This window comes from Dermacentor variabilis, chromosome 11, assembly GCF_050947875.1.
Source record: "Dermacentor variabilis isolate Ectoservices chromosome 11, ASM5094787v1, whole genome shotgun sequence".
Taxonomy (NCBI): Eukaryota; Metazoa; Arthropoda; class Arachnida; order Ixodida; family Ixodidae; genus Dermacentor; species Dermacentor variabilis.
In genome coordinates this window covers 82964654-82990119 of record NC_134578.1, presented here as the reverse complement: position 1 = coordinate 82990119, position 25466 = coordinate 82964654, and the positions used below count along the sequence as shown (strand labels likewise).

Below are 25466 nucleotides of genomic sequence, written 5' to 3'. Positions count from 1 at the left end.
GGAGGAAGCTATGGCAGCTAGGCTCGAAGCGCATGCAAGGCAGCCATTTTGAAATGCCGATGGCGATAGGGTAATGCAGATTTAGGATTGTACTTGAATCTAATGCGCGTGCAATTTTTCGACCCGTTCCGTCAGAAAAAAGAAGTGTGTGCTAGATTCAAGGAAATACGGTAACAGCTGACTTTGGTTAAAAAAGCACTGACACATATTTTCAAAGATCAAAAACCACAGCACACATTTCTTGCATGTAAAGGGATGACACTTAACAAGTGTGAAGGTTTTTATCAGATGTCTTAATTTCATGCTAGTATGAAATTTGATTTCGAAATGCCAGGCCTGGCGTCATTCACATTATCGTGATGTCATGACCACAGTGCAAGATTAGCCAACTTTCTGCAGCAGTAACGCTAGGCATGGCGACATTGCCCATAAAAGAAAACAAGCAGCATGCTGCATGCATTTATCCTGGCTGCGCTTACATGTGGCAGCTGCACCAATTGTCGGAACAAAACAAGCCACTGTGTCATGATGATTTCTCGGTGCCAAAGTTCGTGATTGAGAACGCAAAAAAAAAAAAAAAAAAGAATGACGCAATGCAGTTAAGATTCCCTTTACCAATTAGTGAGTGACTCACCAGTGAGTCACTAGGGAGTTGTGCTCCTTCCTGTAACAGATGTGACGTCAACGCAAACACGTAAAATATGATCTTTCTTGACAGGGATGGCACCTCCACCTAGGGGCGGTGAAGCAAAGTACTGCATCATGACACTAACGAGTGCTGACAGTGAGTGCTTCGGTAGTCTCGGCGCAGTGGAGGCTCCAACGCGATGTAGCCTGGGGTAGGCGGTGTAGGCCTTCTGCTGAGGTGACAACACAGTTTCCACACATGGTTTGTCTTTAGCATCCAATTATGCTGTGATGCCTTGTTGCCTACAGAGTGCAGCTTCAACAAGCTTTAGCCGTGCTTACACGCATGCTGCCTACTGCTGCTTCGCTTGTGATGGCATGAACTAATAAAACTGCTATGCTAAGCGATGCAGAAAGGCAACAATGTCGATGGGCGAATCTCGCTTTCGTCCTCCGGCGAGAGACAAACATGCTAGCGTTAGGCACAGCGCCTTTGCATGTTCGCGGCACACATTGTGAACTCTGCTGCTCGGATCCCTGAAGCTGTGCGTGCCGCAACTCAACCGACCCAAGACACTGCTGAGCCGAAGCAAAATGCTCAAGCCTTCGCCAAAGCAGTTCGGCAGCAGGACGCCGCTTGCCAGCAGGATGCTGCGCGCCAAGCAAACCTGCAATACGGTCGCTGACCCAGAAATTGTGCGCCTTCCGCTGCAGCGGACCGTGAGTTCATGAAGCGATTTACTAACAACTGGTTCGGTTTCATTTGTGCAGTTTGTGAATGCCTGTGGTTTATGGTGGATTTGCGCAGTGCTCCGGCGTGTGCAATCAACAGCTGCTGTGTGTTCTACAGATTCCTATGACAGGGAGATCAACCATAATTTTTTCCTTCTAATTTAGTTTCTAGCAAGGATGTTGCTTGCACACTGCAGCAAAGCCCTGCACAGCAGCACAGGGGGATAATTGCCATGACCCATGCATGATCCACGTCGCAGTGAACATGTTAACCTATTAATTTAGCATTTAGTGCTCATTTTAGGCTTGGTTACAGCATCAGGGTAAAAAACAAGCGACCAAAGGCAGCTGACGTGATGGCTATCAGGTGTAACAAACCTTCTGTGCTTGTCTCCTCTTCATCCTCGTCACTTTCTTCCTCGTCGTCTGCTCCGGGCGACTTTGTGGGGCTTCGGGGCAGCGCAACGCCATTTCCAACCTCCTCCTGAACGCCGGTGGCCACGTCCAGGGAAGAGGCGTGCTTGCGCTGCCAGGTCTCGGCCATGTGCCGGGTGTCGTCCAGATTCAACGAGTGCTCGATCTCCTCCACTAGGCTCTCCGAGTCGGAGCCCTCGTCAGAGCTGCAAGTTAAAGAGAAGAGCCTTTAAAGACATGCTAAAGCAATAATTCTGGCAGAGGCCATCTCGGGATGACTGCCGACGTTAGTGCGATTAGCACTGAAGAAATGTGGTGATGCAATGTATTGCCACTGCTGAAACGCATCATGTACGAGGCGTCACTCACTTTTCTCTGAGCACGCTATGCCACCTGGCATGGCACGTGTCTGAATCAGCACGTATCGGCATGTATGACGGCATGTATCGGCATGTATGACGCGGGTTTGATTCTAACCAGCACCGAAAAAATGGTAAAGGATTTTTTTTTTGTCATAGTGGCACGTGCCCAGTGGCACCTACCCAGTGAACCAAGTTGGCGTGAAACAGGTTAGACACAAACAGACAAACCGGAAAGTAAGTGGGTAAAGCCCTTAAAGAATGTTAATTGCATAAACACTAAGTCAATTTAGACTAATGAAGTATTCCTCCAAAACAGTAGTTTGATTGTTTTTGTGGAAAACATGCGGAAGAACATGCACTCGGTGCATGACATGCAAAGACATAAACGCAGGGCGGTCGCAATCCTTGAGGAGCATGGAAGACGAGAAGGCGTCCTCTTCGTTGATGCAACAGGGTACCGCGGCCAGTTGGTGACTGTGATGGCGATGAGGGACGACGACCATCACCGCCGCTACTATGGAATGTGCGAGACGAACCAGAGTTGCCAACCCCACCATCACTACTACGACAAAAACGGCCTAAACGACAGCGGCAAGATCGACATGGCTGGCCGGCGGTGGTGGCGCCTGCCTTCTCCATGATAGCCGTAGATACAAAAAGAAGGATCCGAGCCATGGCATCAGCAAGGCTGCCGTCGGCCGAAGCAGCGGAGGAGATGGCCATAGCCCTCGCGGTACTCCACGGAGGTGCGGAGGATAGCCTAATCATTAGCAACTCCAAATCAGCGATTCGAAACTACACCAAAGGTTGGGTGTCCGCGGATGTGACGCCCATGCTCAACGCCAGGGCAGGGGACTTCGGGTCCGGCACGATTACAAACAAGCCCCTCAAGTGATTCCCCACGCACGTCGGGGAGCTTGGCACTAACAACAACAACAGCTGCAACAACAGCTGCAACAACAACGACAACAACAATGCTAACGGCCGAAGACACACCGACACCCCGCCCAACCACAACAAGCACGCCCACCTCGTCGCGAGCCGCTTAACCGCCACGGTGTGGTCACCCAGAGGGCAGCTGCTGCCGTTGTTGTGTGGGACCCCAGCGGAGGAGTGACGGCGATGGCGGCGGCCACCCCGTCCGGCGCCGCCGCTGTCGTTACCAACACAACCTAAATCATGGCAGACAGAGCTGGGGACCATGGGGACGCCAACTGCAATGTCGAGGAGTTTCCAGCAACGTACCGAGAGGTGCTTGGTCACTACAGGAAGGGACGAAGGAAATATTCACAACCTCACGGGCGGCTGGACAGGTTCCAGGCGGTAAACCTGAGACGGTTGCAGACGGGCACTTTCAGCAACCCCTACCACTTGCACCGCCTATGGCCCACACTGCATCCACCGCCCGGCTGCCCATGGTGCGAGCACGAACAGGCCGGTATGACCGATGTGCTTTGGGAATGCCAACGCCATGAGGAAGAAGGACTAAGAGGAAGGAGGAAGACAACAGCAGGACCGTCTGAAGCGGGGCGCCTCGTTGAGAGATGGCAAGCCGCCCTCCTCAGCAAGGCACCTGAAGACCACGAATTGGCCGTCCAGCGGGCCAGGGCCATTGCCGAGGATCTCGGAAGATTTTCCTCGGGTGATGGACCCCTGGTAGCCTAGCCCCGAGCACCAACAGCGATAACCACTGGACAAGTAAAGTTTATTCCTATCCTATCCTTGTGTTATGAGGTTGATTACTTAGAAGAAAGAATTAAGGAAAAATTTCCATTTCTTTTTTTATTTCATGCCAATGCTGCAGCACTGCTATATCAATGTCAGGTAGTGGATTTGAATGTATGTCCGCGTACTTGGGAAGTTGTGACGCAGTAGAAGTTCTCAAAACTTGCTATGCTCAGTGTGTGGTTCTTTTATGCTAGAATATAGCCTATCTCTATTCATAATGAATGGACTAAGCAGAATTAGACACTGTCAAAATTCATGACATTATAGATTCTGACAGCTTCGAAGTGGTGTCAGCACCGAACTGTGTTTTTCTAGCCTTGCAAGCCTCCTCCCACAGCAAGAGTAGCATTTTTTGGTATTGTAGAAATGCAATTTACTAATAGAGAGAAGTTATTTTTCTCTTAGGTGAACCTTTAAAGGCCAACTGCAGTGAAACTTTGTATCATGCAAAATAAAATAATCTTAGCAGCGATAGTGTGTATCTACAGAGAAGGCTCAGTGCAAGAATTTGTGTGTGAAATGTGAACAGGTGCATGAGAAAAAGCTGGCACAAGTCCATGTTTTCCACAATAAAACTGGAGGAAGCCCCACAATTACAGCCTGCTAGAAGTTACACAGAACCCAGATTTGGTTTTACTAGAACTGATGCGCGTGCTCACTGCTTCACACACACAGTGTACGATGCATGATGCATTTGGCTGCACTTCCTAGACATTTTGAATATTTTGAGGGCAAAAAAATGTTGCAACAGCTCGCACTGCACCACATGTAATTCTCTGTGAAGAGCACGCTGGTGAAGCCTTTGTGGTGCAATTAAAACAGTCACAAACAACAGAGGACCGGCTACCACAGTTGCTGCACTCACGAACTGGTTTATTGCAGTCCCTCAGCCGACAAAAAGCCCAGCATTAATGCACATGTGTACAGGGTTCAACATGGCAAAGAAAAACAAAAACAAAAACTAATCTAGCTTAAAAGTAAACAGATATGTATGGGTCGCTGATTCGTGCTTTGCTTCCCGACACGGAAAGCCTACAAAATTTTGCGTGCAGCAGTTTCTTTGCATCTGCCCGGAATGAAAACTCACTCGTTGTTACACTAGGAAAGTTAGAAATTTGAGCAATACTTGTGGTTACGAGCCTCAGCTGTCGAGCATGAAGCGCCTACAGCTACCGTGGCTCGACTGGAATTATTTTTCACAGTCTACTGGTTCGATAAACGCTCCGATCTTTTGACTCATGGAAACAGAATGCTGAAGTGTAATTTTGCAGCCAAAACATAAAAAAGAATCCTATTAAAAAAGAAAAATGAATTTTTCGACCTGCATTTCCCCTATCGGGTACATTACGTGTTTACATGTTTTTCGTCTGCTTCTAAACAACACAAACACACCTAGACCTATACCCAAGCTCTCTCTTAATAACTACAGGGGAGAGGAAACAAAACGAAGCCCATGAGAGCAAAGGAATATGGTCAGACCGAGTTTGTGGTCCAAACGGTGTAACCCAACCCAACAACCTAGGCAGCTTTACAGTAATGACTGCATAGTACCTGTAGTCCGAGTACTCGTCGTCGCTGGTAGGCACTTCAACAGCACCGAGGTTCTTCTGGGCAAGCTCCTCCTCCTCGAGCTCACTCGTGAGCAGCTCGTCCTCAGAGAGCAGCTCCAGCGTGTTCTCAAACTCCACCCGTTCGGGCGTGCTGTCCACGTCCACCAGGGTGGCCATCTCTTCGGCCGACAGCTGACGTGGAGTCTTGTAAGTCTTGGGCTGCAGGTATGTGCAGCCCCAAAACAAGGGGAGGGGGGGGGGGTGAGGAAAAAAAAGAAAGAAAGAGAGAAAAGAAAGAAGGAGAGTTTTTCATCATTGCGTTGCTCTCCAGTGTCTTGCGAGTCAACGGTTCACTCGCATCAGTTAAGGCTCCTTCACAAATTTTTCTTTGAATTAGAAGGAGTTTACAAAGTTGAGTAGGGTAGGGTCAAAAACCAGGGTGCCCAATGGATGGCAGTGGAAATGTCACACACCACTGCGGTTTACAGCCCACCCTTCCGAGGGGGGACTTGGCCATTAGCATGGTCGATATGTTCAAAATTTCAGATTCTTTTTCTGCCCACAATCCTCAGGTGCTCTTTTATTATGTGGGAAAATATTACAAGACAAAGTGAAGTAGGAGTTGAGAAAATTGCTTTTTTTCTAGTATGCTGTTGACAAAAATTGGATAGAAAATCGGGCGTTGGGAGGTGCATTCACACCACAAGCTGCAGCACTTTTCGTTGACACAACGCCATCATTTTGGAATTGTCGCAAAGAGGAGAGATCAAAGATTCAGACAGCTGCAGTGCCATATTTCGGCAAGCAAAAATAGAGGCAACAGAAGCGAGCGAACCTGAGAAAAACTAGAGTTGCGATTTGTTACTGCGGCCATGTGAACAAAGGGTGCAATGCAGATTTGAATCACCAGCACAGGTTTTGGCTAGTTGCGTGTGTAACCTTCCCCATCACAAAATGTGCGCAAGTATATATGTTGAAAGAACAAAGGAATGATGTGGAAATCTGCAAGGTGGAGGAAGTGTTATGAAAAGTGGAACAACCCTTCTTGCTATTATACGAGTTTGACCACCTGAGGTTAATAACAAGCCTTATAAATTGTACCACACTAGTGTTTTTGCATTGAGCTCCAACAGAAGTGCAGCCACGGTGGCTGGGCATCAAAACCATGGCCTCATGATTAGCAGCAGGATGTCGAAGCCACTGAGCCACCACGACAGTTAGCATCAAAAGTTTACAGGCCGCATGATCTGAGAAAAACCTGAACATTTTCGCAGCCTAAGCAGACAGCTTGATATTCAGATTTCCAGTTTTTGGTAATAACTTGTCACAAAGCAGAGAGCAATCTACCTTCAGAAAGCAGAGAGCCACCATGTTAACTTGAGTCCGTGGAATGCCATTTAAAGATTCCTGGTATTACCAAATGACAGCTGTGGCACAGACTCGGTTGTTAGTGCTCGAACAATTAGATAAGATGCATTGACACCACTTACAAGCATTCACCGATAACTCTGTTAACGTGGAACGAGATGCTATCACTTCATTTTTCGTGATATCATTGCTGGGAGCCTCGTGGGCTGCCCAACTTGAGTGGGTTGTTTCTACAACGGTAGGCGACAGTATCACAATTGAAGCTACCTTGCGGGAACTGATATCTTGCCCATTACAATTGATAGTGATATTATCAAACTGCAAGCCAACACTCTAGCTACTGCAGTGAGGATTTTTCCAAGACAATTGCCTATCGTGCTCTTTATGCAGCTTCAAGCAGCGGGGTCATTTAGATTTTCCTTTAGACTTTTAGCGAGTTCCACCACTCCTCAATGTGTCTAGAAGTGAAGATGATGACAGTTTTGAATACCAAGCAGGAACCTGCAGGCAGTTGGTGAGAGTACCTCAATACATCCAGCGACTACTATCAAAGATGACCACCATGAACAACTTTCTCTCCTTGTGGTCCCCACCGTACCAGTCCTTCATGATCAGGCCATCAGAAACCTCCTGAGTATGAAGTATTCACATGCGGCCAGCTTGAATGCCAGCGTGGTGACACAAGATAGGACTGCCACCCGCACCACGATGTTCGTTCTGCTATGCTCATGGCAATACGAAACATTACTTCCTGAATGTCAACAACTAGTTGAAGGGTGTAAGGCTCTTCTTGAGGGAATGGAACACAGAGCAGCTCTGTGCGCTACCGTGGAAGGCTTAATGTTCCTGCAAAGACACTGAAATTTCAGGAGAAAGGCATCTCCTGAAGTTTCTTAACTATACCGATTTACTCAGCGAGTGGTGACATGCAGCAAGTAATGATAAACATCGCCAACCATTTCACGCAGTAGATATTCTCCCTGGGTACGAGTTGAACTTGGTGGAGTGGTAGCATTACACACCTGTTCCTTATAATCATTTTAATCTGTCTTGGTAATGTTAGATCCGCTTACGCTGCAATTAACTCTGTGGCATTTTTATCCCCACACTTTGAAAAGGAAACACTTGAGGGAAAGAATTTCTGGCATGCCTCCGCGAGGCTAGATCTGCCCACAGCTAGCACCATCATTCGCCTCCTTCCAGCCTGTACTTGTATGTGCAAACAACATAGTGTTGTACAGTTTTACTGGCTACCATTCACAAACTGCTAGGAGATTCAATGTTTTCTCATATCTCATGGCCTGTAAACTTCCGACACGAACTGTACTCAGTGAACTGCAATGTGATCAGCGCTGCTGGACTTTTCATTTGCTACCTGCCAACCTCCTAACTGCACCAGTTTGCTTGAGTCCATCCAGATCCTTCACTGCGGCTTATCAACCGGCCCAAACCAACCAAACCAACTAAGCCAAAGAGGGATCAGAGCTGTCGACTTAGCGCACCTGAAATGTTACGACACCAGCATCAGTTCCTGCCGGAGGCGACCGAACTTCCTCCATCTTTGTGGGGTCCTCCATGCCTTCCCCGGCTCCACCGTGGGGAGGGGACGGGCTACGCCTCCGGTGCAGTGCTGTGTTGGTGTCCTCGGCGTTGGCCGGCTTGGCGGGCATCAGTGATGGGGGCTCGGGATTGGCTGACAGGAAGGCCTGCTTGCGCTTCATCATCTCCTGCCATCGCTGGCTTGGCCTCTCCATGCGGAAATGTGCCGTGCAGTAGAACTTGCCTGCGTGCCAGCGTATGGCGAATGGTGCTCAAATTTGTGCGCTGTACTTTGCGTAGCAAACAAATGTGCAGAACCGACAAAACAACTTCTGGTAGCCTTGCTGTGACAGCAGCATTTGATAACTTGCAATTAGGGCACACAGCAAACAAAGGAAAAACGGTGGGGGAGGGAGTGGAGGTGGGAGGTCAAGCATCCATCAACTGAGCATGCGTGTTCACCAGGCAAGATGAGACAGCACAAGATGTCCCGTAGAATAAAGCACGGTCATTTCACACATCTCGGCAGTGAACGCGTCCCATGCATGAACTGTCATGCATAGCCTGGATGTCATACAACAAAGCCTTAAGCATCAAGACATTCAATCGCACTAAAGGCTGTAGCTAAGATGACATAATGCATTACTGAAGTGGTACATCATACACCACACATACTTATTTAAGTGAATTCGAAAAATTTTGGCGTGCATGTCAGCTCGTGAAGATGTTTGACTGAGTGGTGCACTGAAATCTGTCACACATGTTGCCTAATGGCATAATGCACCAGCTTGTAGTCCTTTGCAAGCCAAGCAAGGCACGTGGTACTCGGTACTCAATCTCTGTAAAGGCAAGACCATGGTTTTCTACTGTGACAACAATCCCACGATGGCTATGTGCTAGGCACATGCTAAAAGTGGACTTGAAGGAGGCCATTGAGTACATGTTCGATATGTTTCAATTAATGCACTTTATTGTTGCAGTACTGGTCTTCATGCTGACTTTAAGTTGCCTGGGCGAGAGTCTTAGTTCTATTCCAATGTGATTTCATTTTATGGTACAAGCAGCAGACCACCTACGTTATCATCAAGTTCGGCAGTGGATGATAAAAAAAGAACAGAAGAGAGCAAAATGAATTCTTACATTACACCAGCTCTGGTGTAAAGTGATGCTAATACTAGGGTTGCAATTTTTTTAGCAACACTTTTCTGGTTCTATTCCTTTTTGGGCTTTTCCTGCTTCATCAGTGGTCACAGTAACGCTCTGCTCATGTTATCAATCGGATCAGCTAGCCACGAACAGATGACAAGAGTAGCATAGAATCGACCAGAAGGCATTGCTACAAAATCACGGCCTAAGTCAGTCAAAGGAGCTGCGTCAGTTACAGTCTAGCCAACTTATAACAGCCCTCTCGCGAACTCTAGCACATGACGAACAGTTCGTTTCTCGTCAACGAAAAAAATCTTGCACGAAGCACACAAAGGGTGTTCCACATGTAATGAATTGTTGCCACACCAGTTTAGTTAGAATTAATGAGAAGCAACACACACAGGAAGCCTTGCTACCAAACATACCCAGAGTTTGGAAATAAAAATTGTTAGACACACGCAGGGGAGAGTGGTAGTCAAGATGTTTGGGGTTGTTCTTCAAATTCGAGGTGGCCTACCTGGTGTGGCTGGTGTTTCAGTGCCTACCGCCTCCTGAGGAACCGTTTGGCCGTCTGCACACATTAGACTTTATTTTCTTTCTGTTGGCTTTGAAGCAGCCTCTAGTTATTTCTCTTGCTCTTTTATTAATTTTCAAAGTGGTTTTCAAAGGCAATGTCGGCTCATTGTGGCTGGTGGCATTAGCGGCAGCTGCCTCTTCCTTTGTATGCCAAGATTCAAGATGTTGGAGGTAGCTTCAATTAACGGTAAAGCGTGAAATTCAAGTGGCAGCACTGACCAATCACACTATATGCCGCATCGCCGAGCTTTGTATGCCATCTCAGCTACTGTGCATCTTTGCATCTGAAGCCATGTGCTGTTGCAGACCCATAACTCCGACTTGACAGGGACTGCCTAAAAGTCAGAGTATTTGGGAGTCCGAAATACTGAATTTGCCAGAAATGAAGTGGTGTATTTTCATAAGTGGCAAAAAAAAAAGTTTGTCAATGTGTTGCGGCACGCACATATGCTTGCTTATGACCTGGTCAGTGTGTACTTGGACCATTTTCATGTTACTAAAACAGATGGAAGTGCAGTCAATGCATGGCACCAAATTTATATCCCCTAGTGACTTAACACAGAGGTTGCTCCAATAGCTGAATGATCGCAAGCTTCTTAGCAATGGTCATTGTCTAGCAATTCCTGCACTTCACAGCCCTTGTTGGCGCAGATATAGAGGGCGAAGTTGGCAACACTTGCAGCTGCATGATGATTTTGAACGACAAAAATTAGTCGCCTGGGATTGTGTTGCTATTTAACATGAACAACAAATGCTGGGCACGTGCGACTCGCATCGCTTGCCGACAGAGTGCAAATTCGGCCTTTACAGTGGTTAGTGGCTTCGCTTGGATGGTCCCATGAATTGGCCGTGGCCAGCGACTACTGGACCGACTAGATATCACTAGTCCCTGATTTTCAAGAGGCACCAGCGATATGGCTGCTGAACATACCAGTGATGTATAAAAAAAAATCACTTTTTCTCGTAAACTTGGCGGCTGAATTAACACACGGTTGGGCAGGCAGAGTCCGAATTACTGAACGCTGTGCTGCAAGGTGATAAAAATTTCTACTGTCCTTATATAGGGTGTCCCAGCTAACATTAGCCAAGCTGCTTCAAAAAAAAAAAAAAAAAAAGGTGCAGGATGCAGTTTTAAGACGCATGGTTTTTGGTTGTCATACCTTTGACAACCGAACATCGCAGGTGTTGCAACTGTACCTTGCACCGCATTTTTTAAAGATATATTTTTTTTTCGTTAAGCAGCTTGGCTAACGTTAGCAGGGACACATGCAGGGACAGTTTATGGCGGCCAGCACTGGTGTCGCAAAGCTTTGTGAATAATTTGGCAAGTATGAATTATCAGTCGGCAGCTGCGTATACTCGGACTGCTGACAAATGTGGAAAATTGATGCTAGTTGGTAATTTCTTGCCGTAAATGTGCTATGTGTTAGTTACTCTTGAGGCTCAGGTAGTGTCCCTGCACAATCCACCAGTTTGCATGTTATGAGTGTAACGTGAGACAGCACACAGGTGTGCGAAGTGGTGCATGCTGCAGCTGGTGCTTGAATCCTCCACCAGATGGCATCTCACACATCAATGCCAGCAGCCAGTGCTACACATCTTTGGCAAGTTTACAATGCTCTAGCAACATCTAAGTCTCTAATACCGTACAGCAACAACATGTGAGGCTGTGATATGCATTGCAGTAGCTGATGTTGGCAATGAAACAAAAACTGTCTCTACGCCACAAGCATTAACAAAACAATTAACATTATTCTGGTGTCACTATGGGTATCAAAAGGAAAAGAATGTCCGTTTCTCTTTGTGGTCACATCCTTTCCACTTCTTTTTGACAAGGCTTCAAGACTGCATCATGACGACCCCTGCTAGGTTTCTCATCCTCCATGTCACGAAGGTGCTTGTACATGAAGCACAAGAGGAATAAGCCTTGTGCAAATTTTGTAGTGGGATAAATGATGGCACAGTGGTGGAGTTTTTCACTTACAGGCACTTGCCTATGTTTTCTCTCAATAGGCGCATGTGGGAAGACATGAGCAGATGATGCCTACCTCTTAATCTTCTTTTTTTAATGTTATGGAGACCCTGGTGTATGCACAACGCACAGGGAGTTTGTTAAATCAACACTGTGACAACATTACTTCTCTAAATAGTGGCAGAAAATATACAATCTTCAAGGGAAATCCCACTAAAAAATGGAGAGAAGTCAATAAATTGCAAATTTCACTCAAAAGTTCACCTGCACATAGACGCCCATCAAGTTCTTCAAGTTATCAAACATGATTATAAATAGACTGCTCTATATAATTTTTCGCATAAGAGCTACGTCATTAGAAGCAAGAAATGAACTGCATTCCTTGCCTACGAATGAAAAAGAACAATGCTCACCCTTGAAAGCAATGGTGCTGTCGTAGGCATAGTTACCCAGCCGAAGGCTGCATTGACAGAACTCGCACCTGAAGCAGTTCCGGTGGAAGAACAACCCCTCAGCACTCAACCTCTCCATGAGGTACACACGCTTGTGGCAGAAGCAGCAGATCTCACTCACAGAACCACCAACACCACCACCAACACCACCACTAACAGGACCAACACCACCGACACCATCACCACTACTATCTGTCAACATGGTAGTCGTAGGTGCAGTGACTGGTTGTTTAGAAGTTGGTGCAGGCTTGGCTGTTGGCACAGCTGGCTGCGTAATCGATGGCTTCTTGAGTGGGGGCGTTTTCACGCCGTCTGCGGAGTCACTTCGATATAGAACTACCGGTGGTGGCGGAGGAGGCCTCTTCTCCCTCAGGCCCGTCTGAGCGTCGAGGACGTTGGCAATGTAGTCCGCCATGGCAGCCACCCTGTTAGCTCCTCGCCTCCCGACGTCCAGCGATCCTTCCTTCAACTGCCGGTCCAGCTGCTGCAACCTCTCGTCAATGTGTGTGAAACGGGCGCGGTCGGTTTCCGTCTCCTTTCCGTCTGCCTTGAGCCGTGCATCCATGATGTTGCGCTTGCTCTCGAAGATGTCCCGCAGGATCTGTGGCTTCTCCGGCTCGACTTTCGGCTCCTTCTGCCGCTTCTGCTGCTGCCTGAGTCGTTCCTCCAGCATCTTGACGTTCCACTCGTCCTTGCCGATGCGGCCCACCTTAGGCTCTCGTTTCTTGATGGGGACGGGCTTGCCGATGGAGTTGAGCTGCTCCTGGAGCTGCTCCACCGCTGTCCGCGGTATTTTCCCTGTGACTGAGCTGCTCTCGTCCTCCGTCGCGGAAGAGACGTGCCCGCTCCGACGACCTCGGCTTCCTCGAGATGACGGCCTGTATTCCTTGCCGAGTTGTTCTTGCAGAGCGTGCATTCGTTTGCCAAAGGATTCCTTGTCCATGGCCGAGAGAATCTTGTGATACTGTTCCAATGTAGCTGCGTCGCCGCCGGCCACGATGTCCGCAACTCGGTCCCGGGTACGCCGACTTCTGGTGATGGAGACCCTGCTTCGTCGCTGGCCCTCACTGCGGTCCTTCACTGGTTCGTGGTCATTCGACGACTTTCGTTTGCTCGCCGGTCTCTGGGAGGAAGTGAGCTTCGCAAGTAGGTTTAGCGGCGAGGTCGGCGGTGGCTGGTTCTCCTCGATGAGCTTGCTGACCTTGTAAGCGGGGCGACCCTGGGGGATCTCGCGGCGGAAAGTCTCGTAGATCTGGGAGATGTAAGACACCATGGTCAGCTTGTCAGGCACAGCACAGTCGGCCATCTCCTGGCCGGTCATGACCGGCGGGATGCCGTACTCGCGCTCCAGGATGTCGAAGGCCTGCAGCGGAAAGCAAAGATTCGTTGCTGTGACCCCTATCACAAGCATCCTTTTCCGTTCTTATCTGAATGCACTAAGCCAGCTGTTATCAGCAAAAGCAACTACGTAGAAAACACTGAGTACTTCAGTAATAGAGTCAAACTTCGATATAAATGAGTTGCACTCCGAGCGAAAAGCTTCATTGAATTGCAAATTTTGTTAATTCAAGGTTTTGGCAGTAAATATAATTTCACGAATTCCCAGTGCATTCCTGATGGACAGTAACTTGTCACTAAGCACTTATAAACAAATAACAAGAAGGTTGGGCCCCATAATAGCGTGGTTATATGCACCAGTGTGTGCGGTGCAGATCGCGCTGAGTGCAATGCGTCAGCGTGGCTCCTGGTGTCTGAAATTTGCATTTTGCGTCACGTGGCACCATAAACCTTGGACGACATGGCCAACTGCACTTAATGCCTGCAGCTGTCCTCCAATGACGGCCACAAATTAAAAAAACAAAACAAAAGAAAGATAGATATTTCTCCTGAGCAAAAAAGAAATGCTGCAGTTTCGCCCCAGTGGCAGGGCATTGATGGCAATAGCAGAGAGCGTGCTCCAACTTCAGCATCAAACCAAAATATTTTGTTACGCAACATTCACACTTGCTAAGCGTGATCCTTCTAGGTGTGAGAGGCGTATGCTAAGAGTTTCTACAACTTTGCAAATATGTGTGCGCACTTTTTTTAATGCCAAAGATGTACCGAGCTGACCTGTTGGTTGTTTGCAGCCACGTCAGCAGTCGACATCTCGTCCAAGTCTATGAGGTCCGGCCGATATCGGTGCAGGATGGCGCATAGCGCCAGGCCGTCCTTCCACGAGGAAGTCATGTTCTCGATCTTTATCTTGCTGTACAGCGCCACTTGCCTCTGACACCACGAAAGAAGCGCATCTGGGTGGATGATGGACTCTGCACAAGGGTTAGCAACGAAAGAGAAAGCAAACGTGCCCTGAAACTTGTGTCGACGACAACAAACGTATGGTAAGGTTATAACACGAGACGAAGGCATGCTTTATCGATAACCCCCATCAACGCACGGAATAACTGTTTCAAATATTCCTTTTTTCCTAGGACAATAACAGACTGGAATAATCTTAATTCTCATACTGTTACCCAGAATTCCTTATCAATGTTTGAAAAATGCTTGCAAATGTTATGAATTCGTGTGTGTTATCTGCTAGTGTGTTTTTTTCTTGTATGTTATGTATTCTTCACCAATGTCTGAAAGTGCCTGCATATGTGATGGATTTGTATGTGTTTACATGCTTGTATATTTCTATGTATACCCACCCTGCTATGATCTGATTTCAGATCGCAGTATTTATAAATAAATAAATAAAACGTCTTGCAGAATCCAGCTATGACGATTGTTTAAGTTATGTGGCGCCATCTGCACAGCCCACATAATTTATTCAACTGCCTTCACTATTCAAACGTTGGTTAAGCTAAAATTTTACAACGGGCATTGTGTTCCCACGATAAATTGCACAACAGAGCTTATAGACTGTTGGTGTTGCTTGCGTCCCTTGTTCTCCGACATGGCAGACTGGTGCAATAAGCAGTCACATTTTTTTTTTCACGACACAGAAATTCAGGAACTTATGAACTCTGATTCAGAGCACCTCAATGTTGGATACGAGGTTTCCTTAAGTAACAATGACAGCGATGAAGAGGCCGTGTTGCCTGAGAAATGATGCTTATCATATCTGAAGTAATCAATTACCATGTTGTAATTTTTGTTTGACTCTTCCTATTAAAAAATTTTGAAATGTGTAGCAACATATCGTAAATAAATAGCATTTGAATTTAAAACCTGCTGATGTGTTACTTAGGCAGAAATAAAATTTGTTAATCTTCTGAAAAACAGCCAGCATCCAACTCGTTCAAAGAATTGATCTCATTACGGAAGCTCCTATGGAAGAAAGGTTATTTTACGTGCTGAAGCTGGTGACAAGAAAGCTGTGTTGCATCCTTTGGCATTCTCGAGACTTGTATGTATCGCTGGATGAATGGGCAGAGTTGATAGTTGAGACATGGGCTACTATGTTCTTCAAGAGATTAAGGAATATTAAATTAACTTTACAGCAGAAAAAGAGATACAGTAATACCTCGTTAACTCGAAGTAGAAAAAAAAAATGGAAAAAATTTCGAGATAAGCGGATTTTCTAGATAAGCAAAGTTGCAGAAATTGCAGTAAAAAGTCTAGTTTTTTCTAAAAAATTCACCACTACTGACCGGCCTTTCAACAAAAGCTTCAGAACTGGCTCTTCATAAAGGTATCAAATAAAAAATAAAATTGTATCGAAGATATCAACCAGCTACATCTTGCGGCACTGCCATCTTATTCAGTGCAGGAAAACTGCATAAGGCTGGTCTGCTTCGCTAGAAAGGCCTCCTCGAGCTGCTTCATAGATCGCATGAGCCGATCGTTCTCGGTGCCGCACTCAACTTTCTTTCGCAGCAAGCGAAGCATGTTTCTTATTCTGGCTGATGTCAGCACCTATCGAGGTCCTTCGTTGTTGTCGCCCTCGTCTCTACTGTTCCTTCCGTTTGTAACCATCTCAGCAATTTCGGCGTCAGTAAATTCACCTGTCGCCGGTACATCCTGCTCACATAGCGCGTACTCGTGAAAGCTCATGTCGCTTTCTGCGGCACTGCTCCTGGTAAGTCCGCGCTGCGTGCATTTTTATCCTACGTTGCCTAGAATAAAAAATCCGTGCTGTGTGCGTTGCGTAGAATAAAATTAAAACAGAAATTATGTAATGCCTCTGGTGGTGAATCATGCGCATTGCATTAAGCGAACAAAATGAACAGCATCAAGCATGCCATTTTGCAGGGCCCTGCTTCTGCGCACGTCTCTCCCGTCACATGACGTGCCACATGGTTGCTCGTCGAAGTTGTTATGCCACTGGGTTCCAACTTCACATTCGGGGAGAGCGTCTGCGTTGTGGTAGGCACGGCAGCCTCGCGCGACGCTTGTTAAATGCTCCGGCGGCACAGTTTTTGTTTAGCTCCCAGACAAGATTTTGAGATATCCGCAATTTGGCCCAAAAATACTTCGAGACAAAGGGCAATGAATGCATGGCACATATAGGAAATGGTTCAGCGTCGTGGAAAATTTCAACTTAGCAAATTTTTACAGATATGCGAGTTTGAGTACTGTAAAGGTAAATTTGTAAAAATTTGTAATTCGGCAAAGAATTTGTAATTTGCTGAATTTGTAATTCTGTAAATATAAATTACACATTATTTATTAATCTTCTGCTCATTAAATTCTGGAGAGCACACTAGGAACTACTGTTTTTTCATAATAAAAATCTGGTCACAATGAATTTCGGTACAGATTATTTTGTTAACAGGGCGTGGATTTGGGAAAGTAAATAATCCATATTCACACTTGCAAAAGCAAAAGGTACCGTGCACACATTCTAAAGACAAAACTATCTAGCTTTCTCTGCTTGATGTCGCATGCCTTTCTGTTTTTCTTCTTCAGTACATATTCTATTAATCCTTCAATAAGCAATAAGTGGAAGGGAACACCATTCTTTTGTACCACTGTGAGCGAAAATTTGCAGACCACAGGTGTTGCGAAAAATTTCTGTTTCCTCACAGCCTAGGCATGCAGGGTGAAATGAAGTGGTACAGTATATATGACAAGTGCGATGCATTTGCATAATTCAATGGTGTGCAGCAATGCCTGAAAAAAAAAAAAAATTTTTTTTTGCTGACGCTGGGGTTTTTAAGCTTTTGCTCTTGAAGGCACAAGTTCCTTTTACTTCTGTTAAATCTATAGCATGTTTTGCCCGCTTAACTATTATTTTCTTTTAACCAAAAAAAGCAATAGCAAGGTTTGCCATTGTGCTGAAGCGCCTCGGATTCACACTATGCAGAGCTGACATGCTAATGTGATGCAGCAGGATGTTAATGCTAATGTGAAGCAGCTCCCAGGCAGCTACTAGGCGTCTCACGACAATGGCATCATGAGGAGCATTGCAAGCATTTCACCTTGGTGCTGTACGAGATGAGACCAACGAAAAACCGTCGGCTTTTGTAGCTTGAAGCGTACTGGCCATTTCGCTCAGACCGCTGCATGAACAACAGATTCTCAGCAGGCACACTAGTGTTTGAGCGCACAATGCTCGTGCCAGCAGCAGAAGGCGGAACGCTGCCCTGGCTTTACTTCGGAGCTGATCGAGCAGAACGCGACGGTGCATCCACTTGGCTTTTGTCATTTTGCAGCCAAATGGACCATGAGGCTGTGGCATCTCTGGAGACCTTTTAACCAGCGGAGCTTTGGCCACAGACATGCCGTGGATGCTGTGACAGCACGCCGCCGCTGCCAGCGCCGACAATGGTGCAAGCGCACCTCGGGAATCCATGTGCTAATTGCTGTCACAATAACAAGAAAACTTAGATGCACCTTAAGATGTGGGGATGGGTTAGAAAGAGGTAACTACGGTATTAGGGGAGGCTAACTAAGGCTCCAATCTGACTTCCCGCAGTGCCTCAGGTGTTCACCAACCTCTGCGCCGCCGCTTGCGCTGCATGTCGCTGAGTAGCCGTGGACCTGGGGGCGGCAGCTTGATTTCTATGTCGGTGCGGCACAGGGCACGCACCTGCGACGGCAGCACCGTCTGAAGGTTCAGGTTAGGGTACCGCGAGCTTGGGTTGAGGCTGTACTCGGCCATGTCCTTGCTCAGGTTCTCGGGCGTTGTTTGTGCAAGCAGCCGGTAGATAGACTCCCGCTCGGCAAGAACCTGAGAGAGGCAGGAGAGAGTTTGCAAAGCAAAGTGAATTCACATTACGAATAGTGGACTAAACGTTGGCAATAAATAAAAATCACAAACAAGAATTTCACAGACAATTATGCCACTCCCTAGTGCGAATTTTGAGCGCAGCTGTTTAGGTGTTCTGAATTCACAATATATTGTGGCAAAGAATTTTATTCTGATCTACAGGGTGCTCTCGGTTCTGCCTCTGCTCGGGTAGCTTGTTTAGCAGCAGCGGCAGATGAAGCATTTCCACTTGTTGCATCATTCATTGCTCAGAAAGAAAACGTGTACATGGGAATGCATGGCTCGTGCAGAGCGCATTCTCTAGTCACAACCGCACCGCAGGCAAAGTATGAATGTACAGTGAGTTCGTAGCCTATGCCAGCGCTTTGTTTTCACACTGGCCGCACACCTGGTTGTTGCCGGCACTCTGCTTTCCTCGTCACCCTTTCCTCATACCCTCCTCCGCTTTCCACCTCACAGTTCTGCTGCAACCTCCTCTCCGCTTTTTTCCTCGTGCCTCTTCGTTATCGCCGCTTTTTTTCATCTCTCGCTGCGTGCCATGTTCGCTCTCATCTTTCGGTCTGCTTGTTCGCTCGGTTTTGCCGAGAATGCTGAGGTTCACTAGAGGAATGGCCACCTAAAAGCTGTGCTCCACCTTGTTGAACCGATACCATGCAAAATATCTTAGGTTGCAGAAGCCACATTCTCCTTTTATTCATGTATAAGCCACACCTTAGAAAATCTGCATCCACATTTGCAGGGAAAAAGAATTGCAGATAAAACCAAGCACATTTTTACAGCCTTTTGTAAGCATATACCAAAGCAACAGCATCCACCGTGAGCTCCAATGTGCTGCCTTATAGGCTACTCAAATATCAGCCAAATGTTTCTCAACTGAACTGACAATACATTGAAATCACCCAGAGTATGAAGAGAGTCTGTGCTATCACTGTGCAAACTTTCAAGCCACTAGCTCTTACCAGTTTCTTATGGTGGAAATTTACAAATTTTTGGATTCTTCAGCAGATGCTAAAATGACACTTCTGTGGTTTCTTCCCCTTCATAAGCTCCTCGTGACTGTTAGATGTTAAACAGACAACTTTCATGACATATACCAGTAGTTACTACACATGCTTTTGTTGTTCTACTCCAGCAACTTTTCACCCGATCAACTTGTTTGGGACTCCTGTAGTAACTGTTTGAACACTGACTATCTCACTAGACTTTGAATTTGTCATGCCACAAAACCGCACGAGCAAAGCAGGTGGTGTTGTAAAAGTGTGGCCCTTGGTAGTTTGTGCGCTGCATGGTAGTCTGTGTGCTTTATGGCAACAGCAAATGTTAACACAAAGCGCAAACCACACTCACATGTAGCGGAGAATCCCTGTTGGCCGCCCATGAGCGAATCATCCAGGCTGCATCTAGGGAGCTCAGAAAACCCCGAGCACAACCCGATCCTGTGGGCCAGAAAGGCTGTAGCACGAGACAGGGAACAAAGCTCATTAACACAGTCAGGCGCTTCAGAAAGCAATGCCTTTTAGTACACAATAGCAAGGATGCCAATCGTTTACGATATACCATTATCAGCTAACATGGAGCGAGCTAAAAAAAAGAAAAAAGAAGGGTAAGCCTTTTATGTGAACAAGATCAATTGTATGTGGTAAGCAGCCTCCTTTCAGAGATAGTGGACCTTGAAATTTTGGCTCAATATGTGACGCGGTGACCTCACCTACAAATAAGAAGCTTTATTTTTTACCACTGCTATAACAACTAGTACATCTGAATGCCACAAAAGATAGAAACCTTGAAGTACTGTCCTGGCACACTAAAGGTCCAAGGATTTAAAAGGTTAAGGTCTTTATACTATAACTGTCCATTTGGGTGCCTTGTCCTTTGGAATGGCTGGCCTAAACCAGCCACTCAGTAATTCACTCATTACAGCTACTGTCACTGCTGAGTGTAGTTGAAATAGCAAGCACAAACCTCCAGAAGACTGTCGCCGACAAGCCCCTGAAGCAGCCAGTGGCCGTGCCGTTCGAGAAGACGGCTGGCATTGTCTGCTGCGTACATAGAGGTGAAGTCAAACATTGCCACGTCCGGCTGACCGTAGTGGTTGACGGCAAATTCAAGACACGGCAGTGCGTAGCCCGTGGCAAAGTCGGCAGCGTCCCTCGCGTACTCTTTCAGGGCACTTCGGTCCACGTTGTCGGGTGACAGTAGCCGTGCAGTGTCACTGTAGTCCTGTCAAAGCGAGCAACATGGCATTCGAGCAAATTTGCAGAAACAGCGCTGGCAAAATTGTAAACAGATTGCAAGCAAGTCAACGAAGTGTTGTATATGCTAGTGAACTGTTGCTGCAGTGGTTAAAAAAAAAAGAGATTGACGTAACACAATAGCACAATGACAGATTAAAAAAGACAGATGTGGATCCCACACAGCATTAGAGGGCTTTAGAACAGGGGTCATGGGGACTGAAGCCCGGATAAGCTTCGCATAGATCATAATAATGTAGTTGAATCTAACATGAAAATACCTTTATTATGTTCAATACAGTGAAACCTCGATATAATGAACACGGATATAAAATGAATTATCGGATACAATGAAATAAACATAAAGCTTACTGATATCAGTGTGCAGCGGATATACGCTTATAATGAATATTGGATATAATGAAGGTAATTCAGTGTCACATAATTTAGGTTCAGTTCCATCTGGTTGACTTAATGACAAAAACCTTCCTATCTTGGGCCTGTGAGTCCTGAGAACTGACAATGGGGCCACTTGGTTCCCCTTCTTCTCGTTCGTCACACAGCGAGGGTCTCGGCTTTGGCCGGTTTGATGCCATCAGGTAGCATACAAAGGTTCCTAAAGTGAGGCCGTTGGTGAAAAGGATCTTTCACATCCACCACCATGGCCCCTAGTGGCACTGACTAACACTCTCTAGGTTAACTGTCGACCAGATACATTAGTGGCCAGAAATTTGAATGTGGCAGCAGCCACCAGCATAGCCCAACTGGGAGCGCAACGCATGTGCAATGCGGAGGTTGTGGGTTTGGCTTTCACTGGCGGGGCAAGTTGCTTTTTTGCCCACTTTCATTTTCTTCTAGCTTATCATTTTCTACGCTTCAATTAAGAAAACACAAATAACTTCCCCTATGCTTTCCTTGGCTTCATTACCTGTTGGCTTCATATGGTCGTGACTAACAAAATTTGGGCCCCTCGGCTTCCCTTATCCTCGTTTATCGTAATTTAATTATTCTAAACACAGCAGTAGTTCGTTGTTCAATATTCATGATCCACAGAAGGTCAGCAAAAGTGAGAGCTTACATCATCACTAGTTGCTTAAAGACATGACTATTGCTTGAAGGACCACTAAAAAGAAACATTAAATCAGTTTAGATAGATAATGTGCGCCTTAAAAGCTCTGTTAAAATTTATTAATTGTTACTGGAGAACAGCACATAAATCTTATGATAATGATGACAGGCACCAAGTGTGTGTCCTTTTTGTGCGTCTTTTAGCCCTCATCAGTTTCCGCGCTGTTGGCATGTATTGATGAACAATCATCAAGCCGAACTCAATGCCCTCTTCTATTTTTTGTTGACTTCGTGATAATAAATTCAGTACTACGAAAGAAAGTGAACGTCAAAAGTTACATTTCCTGAACTTTCCACCAAGAAGTTTCAGCACTGGTACACAACTGTGACGTCGCGGATTTCTAAGTATTTCTGTGCATTTGGGGCATTTCAGCTTAGTACAAGTTCTTGAAAGCTGCTAAGTTCAATGTTTGGCTTTTTTGGGAATACCGCAAAACCTTGTTGATACGATCCCGTTATGTTCAATTTTTCGTCGCCAATGTTTGCAACTGAGAACGCATAAAGTGACCCGATACAGTTATGCTTCTCTTTTACCAGCTCAGACATTCCCGGAAAACACAGTCTTTCGGCACCGACGTTCACCACATGGCCAAAATGCGATTGTGTGATACATTTCCCAGCCGCTAGATCCCATGCAAACAAGTAAAGGTGCGAGGTGTGTGCAATCGAGAATAGTAGGTGCCTGCCACGGCAGTTTCCCCGCAATACTAGCCCGTCTGTCTCACATGAAAATGTCAGTGCACGCCCAATTTCCTATTTGGGTACCAGCAAATCTCCTCCCGGCTTGTCGCAAGCTGGATTCCCAGCTGTCGCCACCAACCCTATTGCAATAAGGATCTTTAACTAGCTGTTTCAGAGTGCATGGGACGTAGTGCTCCCTAGAAGCCTACTGCATGCTTTTAATGGGCATCTCGGATTGCTCAGGCCCCACCAGCTTGACGTGCATTGGCGTAGTGTGCCGCAACGAATTGTGCCGAGTGGGCAAGCCAGAACTTCCCGCCAAAATGCCCCACTCGAAAAAGCTTCTGACACAGGCTGAATTCGAGCAGTGTGCGTAAGGGTGCCAAAGTCGCGAGAACGACAGTGCATGACTTGGGCCGCTTGGGTCACAGCAGCTATGTACACATCGGCATGTGGCTGCAAAAATTTTAGCGATGTTTTGCATTACATAAGTACCAACTACAGTTCAGTCTGCCAAATTCTTTATTGACATCAGATCGCACGTTTTTTCGGTTAGCACATGTTTTTCTCGCTCTATTTTTTTCCGAAAAGTAAGAACGAAGTTCTACTGTACCAATGTAGTTTTTATTTTTACATAAAAAATTCGCCAGGCCACAGCAGATGCTATTAAAAGTCCCAAGACGTCGCAACTGGCTGGTGCAGGAACTTCAAGGCGGTGTCATCTCCTGTCTCTCGTTTTTGCCTTTTTTCTGGCTTACCAAGCGTCATCTCGAAGTAAGAGTGGCTTTTGGGTCACTGTAGAAGAGTAATTCACTAGCACAACTCAAATAAATTTTTTTTCTAGTGTCAACTTAATAAAACTTTTGCTCAACTTGGAATGTGAAAGCGATTGCTTCGATGGGTGCTACCTTGTTTGCCAACATAAAGCTTTCAAGCAAGTGTGGAATAGCCCAGTATATTCAGAAAGTTGCATGCTTGGTGCAAACCACTGGCATGCCATTTGTGGCTTGTGCCCGCCTGTTTTATAACCATCAATCGGATCTTTGTGAGTGCATGAGTGCGCAGCTATGTGCAGCATGGGTGTGCATGAGTTTGCACTTCTCTGTCTCTACAAGATTAAATGCACGACGTTGCGACAAGTAAAATGCTGCTACATCAGATATCTGTGCACTGCCTGCTGTCACATGACAGTCACAAATTCAACAAGTAACCTGTAACACACAAATAAACATAGCGGATTGCATAGTGTCTCGTTTATTCAGCTGTGTCGAGTGTACAAGAAATTCAATTATATTCAACCTTTTCTGTGCCACACTATCATCAGTATTTCTGACTGAAAATCGTTAAATTCTTTTTTAAAGATCCCCCTTGCCAACATGCTTTACCTCCTCAGAAAGAATAACTTGGCTTCAGTTTACGCCGTCCTATAGATTGTGTGCCGCCATCTGTCCAGAGCATTATGAAGTACTGCAATAAAGCTATGCTCGTCCATGGCGTCTCTAGAAAATGCTAAGTACTGCTCATAAGTCGAGCTCGTCCTTGGCCGTTTTGACGAGAAACAGATGGATTCGCACCGAGCTTGTCCAAGGGACGGAAGGAGTGAGGCAACATACTTGACAAAGTGCTCCCCGCACTCTAGCTGCATATCACCAACAAACAAAAGTGCATCTAGACAACAAGAAAGAGCTCAGGAAAATAAACAATAAATGCCCTTCTTACGTTGATGATGACTCCCCGTTCCAGCAGGCTCTGCTTCTTGGCAGTCATCACAAAGTAGTGCGTGTCATCCTTATAGTACACAATGTTCTCCAGGTCAATACCTGTGCTCTCTTTCATATCCTGAAAGAAACACAACATATTAGGACAAATTTAAAGCCTCTCATAGCAGAAAGAAGAAATGTGATATGAGCTTCAGCATGCCATTGCCCAGCTAACATAAGGGTGGCTCCTGAAAGCGGAAATTTTACTGATACAGCTGTCTCCTTTCAGCACAGGTCCTACGTAACAAAATAAATAATATTCTGCTATGTAGTAGGAAGAGCACATTGCACTGGCTCTCGCGAGCATGAGGATCATGATGAACAGACAGGACAGCGCATGTCTTGTTTGTTCCCTCGCTTCGTCTTCTTGTCCTGCCACGTTGCCTAAATCAGCTGTGAAGAGAAAGAGTAACGCTGGGCTCACCTGAAAGAACCTCTGGTTGAAGATGAAGGCCACCCCTGAGATTTCCTGTACACGTGCTTCTTCCAGAGTGTGCCGGTTCATGAAGTTGGCGGTGATGGCAATGGCAAGCTTGCCCCGGAACTCTCTCCGGTTGAACCCTGTTACAAGCAGGACAGTGAATTAGGGCCCAGGTGGAAAAACTGTACCGGAAGATGACATGTTGAGAACACCAAAGCTTTACTTCAAGCTGGGGGGGAGTTGGTAAGGTGGATTTAAGGAGGACAGCACAAATAAATACCCCAAAAAGGCACATGAACAGCCGTGTATGTCTGCGTATCTCCTCCTATCTCTTGTGCTGTTTGCACATGGTCTTGTAAAAAAATTCAAGTCTTAATTTGGTCAAGGTAACTAGTAATAGTCTTAACTTCTCAGATTCACAGACTTGTGTATGTAGACACAGGAGTCACCGTACCCCCACAGCATTTCTTTAGATTGCAGCTCTTACGCGGCTGTTCCTGCATTGAGCATTGGCGTCCCTCAGCTTAGCCTAGAGAAGAAGCGAACGTGGAGTGCAGCAGGGGATGAAAGCTAGCGATAGTGA

The 25466-nt window shown here is 46.3% G+C and overlaps 1 protein-coding gene across 2 annotated transcripts in view; it reads right to left on the bottom strand.

Moving 5' to 3' along the window:
• Positions 1-25466, bottom strand: part of Mical (Molecule interacting with CasL) — a 99994-nt gene that overhangs the window by 43598 nt on the left and 30930 nt on the right. For both annotated transcript variants that reach the window (XM_075674356.1, XM_075674357.1), the window contains exons 7-16: positions 24887-25023; positions 24422-24541; positions 20625-20882; positions 20010-20114; positions 18389-18623; positions 14579-14775; positions 12428-13829; positions 8284-8564; positions 5415-5632; positions 1738-1979 (exon numbers count right to left, since the gene is read on the bottom strand). In XM_075674356.1, the coding sequence (XP_075530471.1) occupies positions 1738-1979; positions 5415-5632; positions 8284-8564; positions 12428-13829; positions 14579-14775; positions 18389-18623; positions 20010-20114; positions 20625-20882; positions 24422-24541; positions 24887-25023 (3195 nt within the window). The remainder of the gene's footprint in view (positions 1-1737; positions 1980-5414; positions 5633-8283; positions 8565-12427; positions 13830-14578; positions 14776-18388; positions 18624-20009; positions 20115-20624; positions 20883-24421; positions 24542-24886; positions 25024-25466) is intronic.